The sequence below is a fragment of the Oryctolagus cuniculus genome, chromosome 1 (genome assembly GCF_964237555.1).
Source record: "Oryctolagus cuniculus chromosome 1, mOryCun1.1, whole genome shotgun sequence".
Classification (NCBI taxonomy): domain Eukaryota; kingdom Metazoa; phylum Chordata; class Mammalia; order Lagomorpha; family Leporidae; genus Oryctolagus; species Oryctolagus cuniculus.
Window position 1 is genome coordinate 65,550,586 of NC_091432.1, and position 8,275 is coordinate 65,558,860.

General features: G+C 52.0%; 1 protein-coding gene across 3 annotated transcripts in view; it reads right to left on the bottom strand.

Annotated features, from left to right (window-relative positions):
- The window catches only part of P4HA3 (prolyl 4-hydroxylase subunit alpha 3), a 38,636-nt gene extending 31,043 nt beyond the window's left edge, over positions 1-7,593 (bottom strand). For 2 of the 3 annotated variants that reach the window (XR_001794134.3, XM_008264084.4), the window contains exon 1: positions 7,331-7,592. Coding sequence is in view for 2 of the 3 variants with exons in the window: in XM_008264084.4 (XP_008262306.3) it covers positions 7,331-7,530 (200 nt within the window). In the remaining variant the exon portion in view is untranslated. Of the gene's footprint in view, positions 1-7,330 lie in introns of all 3 variants that reach the window. The other variant, XM_051822340.2, reaches the window with a different exon arrangement.
- Between the last annotated feature and the right edge of the window lie 682 nt (positions 7,594-8,275).

The window sequence follows — 8,275 nt, forward strand, 5'->3', positions numbered from 1 at the left end:
AAATGCTGAATCTCTTAAGATTCACAGAACGGTCTCACCAAAAAGCCAAGGGAGTACAAGGAATGAGAAAACGACACGTACAACAAAAGTGTGTTCACTCGTTTGTTCGCCGAGTCAGTCTGTACCAGTCAATTACTATGTATCAGGCACCATGCTAGATGCCAGAGACACAGGGCAAGATAGGGCCCAGCTCACAAAAAAGCTCCCAGACAAGTAAGTCTTCTCCTGTCTTGGCTCTGTGCCTGTTACCCAGTACCCAGTAGGAATTCAGAAACACCACTGACTTTATTACGGTAATTGCGATTCACGCTAGGAGAGAAGCGAGCCTGCAACATGGCAGCTGTTTGTAAGCAGGCACCTAACACAGGTGGGAGGAAGGAGGGGGTCAGGGAAGGCTCCCGGGGGAGTTGGCATTGGTCTGCGTCTTGAAGGATTGGTTGAAACATGGGTGGCTACTGCCTGCTGAGCCCTGCCCGCATAGGAGGCGTCCTGTCTCACCTATCCAACACCGCCGCCCCCAAATTGAGATCGGACATTGTTTGTCCATTTTACAGGACAGGAGACTGAAACAAGGCTGGAATGTTACCAAGCAGTGGAGCCAACATTGAACCACAGACTGCCTGACCCCAAAGCCTGGGTCCTCAGCTGAGGGGGACCCTCCTGTTTCCCAGGGGACCAGGACAGAGAAGACGAGGGGAATATTCTCTAGTGATGCTTTTTCTGCAAGTGGGTGGGACCCTAGTCCTTAGGTGTGGGCAGGCCAGGAAGGCTTCCCGGAGTGGGAGGGGTGAGTGTGAAGGACAGAGGGATTGGCGGGCTGGGGGACTCCAGCTCTCTGAGGCAGAGTCTGACCTGAGCGTTTCTAAAGAGTGGGACCCTCGTCTACGAAAGGCAGCCTGAGACAGTGGACGCCCTGCCTCGCAGCATGCAGACAGCCAGCTGAACGCTCAATGCAACAGGAATGAAGGAACAAGAACCTGGGTCCCCCAGGGAGGAAACCGGCAGCCTGGCAAGTCCCAGGATGTCTCGGGTCCCAGAGACAGGGCAGTGTGTGTGCTGCTACCCTAGGGTTCTGAAACTGAAGCAGCCTCCAGGGTGTGGGATCTTCATGACTGCCCATTAGTTCCTGCTTTGCTCCATATGGAACTGCTTAGCGACAGATGAAGAAAACTTGCAGGCAGAGCCGGGGGCTGGCGTCCAGGAACAATTGAGGTTGCGCGACAGTTGGACAGGCAGGAGCTGGGAGGAGAGCGGAGACCCACCCTGAGCTGGGCTCCAACTATCCCTCAGTTTCCCCGACTGTACGGTGAAAGCACCCGTGGGGCTTAGGAGACCTCTGTGGATCCTTGTAGTGTGTTCCTCTTACCATTGATCCCCTCCGACTTTCCCACGACTCAATAAGGAGATTCCCCTGAGCTGGAGGGAGGCTAAGGTTTAACAGGCATCGCAGGAAACCGAGGCACAGAGGGCAAGAAGCACGGCAGAAGGGAGGCCCGCCAGGCCGACCATCAAAGCTTCCCACCCCTCGCTTCCCACCCTGGAGTCCATCTGTCCCGGCCAGGGATTTTATCTCTACTGCAGCCCACCCAGTCCACCCACTGTTCAGATATGCAATTTTTCTGTCACACAAAGAAAAAAGAAAAAAATATCTATCGCCTGATATCTGAGGCTTGTTTGGAATCTGAGCTGGCCCTGTGCCCAGCCTCTGAGCAAATAGCTGAGTTCCAGAGACTCAGTTATAAGACACCGCACTCAAACCCCAAGGTTTCCTAAGTGGGTTTTTTTTTTTTTTTTTTTTTTTTTTTTTTGCTTTAACAAATGTTGCTGAGAGTGGAATATCAGATTCTTTCCTTCAAGAATCTGCACATAAATTTTGCAACCCAATCTGTGCATTAAACATAGCCTGGCTGGGTTCTCCCACTGCAATACACGGGCCATTTCAATTCAATATGTTTTCTCTTTGAAATTCAGAATCGGCCTCGTCTCAGTTCTGAGACATTCTGATTGCCCAACTCCTAGCACAGAAATAACTGCTGCTGACATGACTCTTTCCCTCGTGGTGGTTTTGAAAAGCAACAAAAGCTCAAGGCTGACTACACCTATATAACTAATATGCAGACTATACTGGATATAACTATATAGACTGGCTAACTGGGATCATTTTTACTCCTTAACTTGGCATAGGAAGAAGTTTCAACATCAAAACCTATTTCATTTCTCAATTCAGCAATTCAAAAAAAAAAAAAAAAAAAGGAATGAAGGCCTTGGAAATAACATCTCCAGTTACATCAATCACCAGATTGGGAGTATAGAAACATGAGCAGCAACTGTCCAGAGTCTTGTTTTAAAAAGCAAACATTTCACTGGGCCCTAGAGCATGACCAGTGAACAGACCAGCAGTATCCAAAATAGCAAACTGAACTTCACCAAATGAAATGTTCCTAAGTCATCTGAGAAAAGAATCAGTAACATTTTATTAAAAAAAAAAAAGGTTTATTTATTTGAATGGCAGAGTTACAGAGATGGAGAGAGGGAAAGACAAAGAGCAAGAGAGAGAGAGAGAGAGAGACCCAGAAGCAGGAGCCAGGAACTCCATCTAGGTCTCCCACATGGGTAGCAGGAGCCCAGGTACTTGGGCCACCTCACCTTCTGCTGCTTTTCCAGGCTTTTTTGCAGGGAGCTGAATTGGAAGTGCAGCAGCTGGTACTCAAACAGTGCTCATATGGGATGCCGGCATTGCAGGTGGCAGCTTAACCCTCTGGGCCACAACACCAGCTCCAGAATCAGTAAAATTTTAGATTCTCTCTGATTCCTTTTTATCTGGGCTCTTACAATCCAAGTTAATTAATGCTTAGAGTCAAAAGTGGGACACCTCGGGCCGGCGCTATGGCACAGTGGGTTAAAGCCCTGGCCTGAAGCGCCGGCATCCCATATGGGCACCAGTTTGAGTCCTGGCTGCTCCTCTTCCCATCCAGCTCTCTGCTATGGCCTGGGATAGCAGTGGAAGACGGCCCAAGTCCTTAGGCCTCTACAGCCACGCGGGAGACCCAGAAGAAGCTCCTGGCTCCTGGTTTCGGATCGGCGCAGCTCCGCCCGTTGTGGCCATCTGGGGAGTGAACCAGCGGATGGAAGACCTCTCTCGTCTCTACCTCTCTCTGTAACTCTGTTTTTCAAATAAATAAAATAAATCTTTAAAAAAAAAAGTGGGACCCCTTTGACCAACCAGTCCTAAACATTGATCACAAGGAGTTAATGTTTGACAGGTAATTATTGCACACCAAGTGCAATGACACTTAATCCTTCCAGCACCCATGGAGAGGCAAGTACTATTTTTGTCATCACTTACAGATTAGGAAGCCAAAGCTTAAAGAGGTAAAGGAACTTGCCCAGGGTCAGAGACAAGGATTCACATAGAGGTCTGCCATACTGTTGAACACAGACTCCTAGCCACACGTACTATCTCCACTGATAAAACCTCATGTACTTTCATGGTCCACATGCTGTTGTGTCAGATAAAGCAAGCAGGAGGGCCATCACATGTGTTGGAAAGAACAGGGGATTAAGAATTGAAGAGTAAAGGCTGGCACTGTGCATTAGTGGGCTAAACCTCCACTTGTGGGTGCCAGTTCGTGTCCCAGCTGTTCCTCTTCTGATCCAGCTCTCTGCTTATAGCCTAGATGGGCCCCTGCCACCCACAGGGGAGACCTGGAAGAAGCTCCTGCCTCCTGACTTCAGATCAGCCCAGCTCCTACCACTATGGCTACCTGGGGAGTGAACCAGCAGATGGAGGACCTTTCTCTCTGTCTTTCCCTCTCTGTGTCTGTAACTCTACCTCCAAAATAAATAAATAAATCTTAAAAAAAAAAAAAACTCAAAAGGTAGAGGCTGGTGCTGTGGCTTAGTGGGCTAAGCCTCCCTCTACCTGTGGTGCCAGCATCCCTATGGGCACCAGTTTGAGTCCCGGCTGCTCCACTTCCAATCTAGCTCTCTGCTATGGCCTGGGAAAGCAATAGAAGATGGCCCAAGTGCTAGGGTCCCTGTACCGCGTAGGAGACCTGGAAGAAGCTCCTGGCTCCTGGCTTCAGATAGACCCAGTTCCAACCATTGCAGCCATGTGGGGAGTGAATTAGCAGATGGAAGAGTTTTCTCTCTGTCTCTCCCTCTCTGTGTCTGTAATTCTGCCTCTCAAATAAATAAATAAAATCTTTAAAAAAAAAAAGAATTGAAGGGTAAGCTAGTAGACTTTAATTTTCTCACATTTTAAATGAGTTCTCATCTGCTAAGAATATAATACTAACCTTTTCCAAAGTATTGTGTATGTGACAGAATCAAATATGATAAGGTTTGTGCAAGACCTCCCACTGCCAAAAGCTATGACAATGACAATGGTGATAAAATGGCAAAGGGACCTGCATGGGAGGGGAGAGGCGGCTGGCTAGCACTTTGATCAGATGTTTCACGCTTTTTTTTTTTTTTAAGATTTTATTTATTTATTTGAGAGGTAGAGTTACAGACAGTGAGAGGGAGAGACAGAGAGAGATCTTCCTTCCACTGGTTCACTCCCCAAATGGCTGCAATGGCTAAAGCTAAGCCGATCCAAAGCCAGGAACCAGGAGCTTCCTCCGGATCCCCCATGTGGGTACAGGGGCTCAGGCACTTGGGCCTGCTCTCCCAGGCCATAGCAGAGAGCTGAATCGGAAGAGGGACAGCCGGGACTAGAACCAGTGCCCATATGGGATGTCGGTGCTGCAGGTGGAAGATTAACCTACTATGCCACAGCGCCCGCCCCAAGCTCTCTCTTCTGAGCCTGCTTCCTGAGAGACTTGACACTGGCATTCTACCACCTCCCTCCCACAATCTCCATCTGAGCCACCTCAACAAAGAGATGATGGGTATGGGAGCAAACATACAGGTAGCAGGAGGCGTGCAGGGTTCTGAGTGAAGAACTGGGTGCAGCAGTTAAGTACTTAGGACCTCCACATCTCATCAGAGTGCCTGGTTCAAGTTCCAGCTATGCTGCTTCTGATCCAGCCTCCTGCTAATGTGTACCCTGGGAGGCTAAAGTACTTGGATCCTTACCACGCATATAGAATAGCTGGATGGAGTTCCTGGCTTCTGGCTTCAGCCAGGCCTACCCCTGTCAATTACAGGCATTTGGGGAGAGAAACAGAGGACAGAAGGTCTCTCCATTTGTCTACTTGTCTTTCAAATAAAATGAAAATAAGTAAAAAATGGTTTTCAAAAGAAAGAAATACGTCTATCTATTCCCTCCAATGCACTTGGACTCCATAAACATTTTGCTCTGTCAACATGGTCTCATAGAATATAAGGCAACCACACTACTCCAAAAGAATTACAAGATTTATTGCCATTTATTGTTAAAATTAACACACACATATATGTACTGTATACATACATTATATTACACTATTTCTTTCTTTCTTTTTTTTTTTTTTTTTTTTTTGACAAGCAGAGTTAGACAGTGAGAGAGACAGAGAGAAAGGTCTTCCTTCTGTTGGTTCACCCCCCAAACGGCCGCTACGGCTGGCACACTGTGCCGATCTGAAGCCAGGAGCCAGGTGCTTCCTCCTGGTCTCCCATGGGGTGCAGGGCCCAAGCACTTGGGCCATCCTCCACTGCCCTCCTGGGCCACAGCAGAGAGCTGGACTGGAAGAGGAGCAACCGGGACAGAACCAGCGCCCCAAATGGGGCTAGAACCCAGGGTGCTGGCGTCTCAGGTGGAGGATTAGCCTAGTGAGCTACATATTTAAGAAATGGACCAAACTGTCTTATTCAGTGACCAGTGAGTAAACAAGATCTCTCACACCTACCTCCACAAACAAATTGATTCCCTTCTACATGGTCTCTTACACAAAGTCATGGCACACCCCCCACACTTCTTCCCAGGTCCCCCAGAAGTGGCGCTGTGTTTGCATAGGATTTGCTCCCCCTCTCCCCAGCTCTTGCAGACATTTAATGCCCAAAGTGGAAAGTCAATGGCAGTGGGAGGGTGGAAACAATCCAATCACAGTGTCGAGGAGGCAGGCCTAGTAGGCGGTCCTTTGGCCCTGGGGGTGTGTCTTGGGAGATGGGCCCCGTGCTCTGTGCTCCCTGGCTCACATCCTGATCCTTCCTCTGCTCTGCCACTGCCATCTGCCATCTGCTGCCCTCATCAGAGGCCAGACCAGTGGGGCCCACCCAGCCCTGGACGGTGAACCTCCAAAAGGATGAGCTAAAACACTTCTTTATAAGCCAGGCTGCCTTAACTATTTCATTGTGGTAATGAAACACGAACTACTCCAATCAGTATTACAGTCACACATCGTCACTCCATGTGATACACAGCACGTGACATTGTTCCAACACCGACACGCTCACTACCACTGTTCCTTACAGTGTGGTGGGCTCCTCAGTGTCCCAAGGCAAGAAGGCACAACACAGGCATTCATACACCTGGGGTCAAACAGAATCACCCACCTTTCACAGCTGACCCGGTAAAATACACAATTACAGTGCCTAGGTGACCCAAACCTTGCTGCCTTCCCCCATGGTGTGTAGCACCAGGACCTGTTGACAGAATAGCAAAACACTATCGTTTCAACAAGAAGCGTGGGGCTTTTCAGAGTCCTTCACGGACAGGTCACAGCTCAGCGACCATTTACCTAGAACTTAGCTTGTCCAGGAGTACAGAGAAGGAGGAACAGAGGCAGGAGGAGGCAGCAGACAACTGCCCGGGGACAATCAGGATGCTGCAGACCCAAAGTCCCCAAGGGCAGTGCTGGGTCTTGTTCATCATTTTACCCCCAGGGTCTGCAGCAGTGCCTGGCATTAGTAGATGTTTCCAAAAATGTGTGGGGAAAAGTTATGAACACGAGGCATTATTCTCATAGTGACCTGTGCAGTTAGCCAGCGTCCCGGGGCACATGCACACAGGGCTTACAAAATGTCACCCAACTCTTGCACTAAACATCAGTTCGCTGGGTCACACCCTGTCTCTGGACGCCCGCTCAGGTCAGGACTCAAAGAGGTGCAGCACCCGAGTCCCCCCCGTACCCCCGCGTGCCCACGCCCTACGTGTGGACTGCACAGCCCACTGCGCCTGTGACGGTGACACGCAGCCTGGGGCCCCGGTCACCTCACTACACTTTCCCACAGTGGCTCAACCGCTCTGTGTGAAGCTGCACCCAGGGTGCCACCGGGCGGGAAGGCGTCTGACGCCCCACGCAGTGTGGCACCGCGCCCCAACACCTCACGCCACGGAGTCCCGGGGTCCGCCTCAGGGTCTCCGGCTCATGCCCGCGCGCGCCGCTCGCTCCCGCAGTGCCCTCACCTGGTCAGGTCCCTCAGCCGCGCCTCCTCCCCGCGCAGGTAGCGCCGCAGCAGCCCCAGCAGCTGGCGCTCGGGCACCAGGGCGCGCGCCACGCTGGTCAGCGCCGAGAACGTTTCCCCGCGCGCCGCCGCCCGGGCCGGGTCCCCAGCCCCGAGCGCCAGGGCCGCCAGCAACGCCGCCAGCCGCGCCGCGGGGCCCATCGCCGGCGCTCGCGCGTCTCCTCGGCCCGAGCCGTCCGCCCGACGCCGCGGCTCCCGGCCCGCCCCGGCCCCGCCGACTCTGCTGGGCCCGCCCCGCCGCGCCCCGCCCCGGCCCGCTGCGCCCCGCATCTCCCGCCCTCTTCGCCTCAGCTCCCCGAAAGTCACCCCAGGGGCCGCCCGCCCTGGAAGGCGTTTCCGCGGTCCTGGCACGCTTGGGTAAACTGAGGCACGGGTTGGCCGAGCGGTGGATTCCCTGGTGTAAGGCTGTACGGAGCCCAGGCGGCGCGGCCCGGACTCTGTTCTTAATCAGCATGGGGGTAGAGTGACCATGACGCTGGTGAAGCCTCGGCTCCGAGGCCCCTAATTCGCACCAACGCTTTCCAAGGCCCTTGGCGTTAGGGGAGAAGGGGCCTGGCAGTGTGGCCACAGGGTGTATGTATTTGAAAAATCTGCCCACGAAAGCTAGTTTAACCACAGTGCGTTAAATCATCCCTTCGCTCTAATTGGGGCCGGCCACGCTTTCCCCCATCTCCCTTCCCCTTTCTGGTGGGAATCCCGGAGCGGCCGCCAGCCTGTAGTTTTAGGAGGCTTTCTGCCCGGAGAAGCCTAGGGGCTGTGGCAGGCAGCATAATGTCCCCCTGAGATGTCCAGGTCCTCAGTCCCCAAACCTGTTCATGGCAAAGGGACTTACAGGTGTGATTAAGTGAAGGATCTCGACAGTGGGAGCTTATGCTGAGTTTCTTGG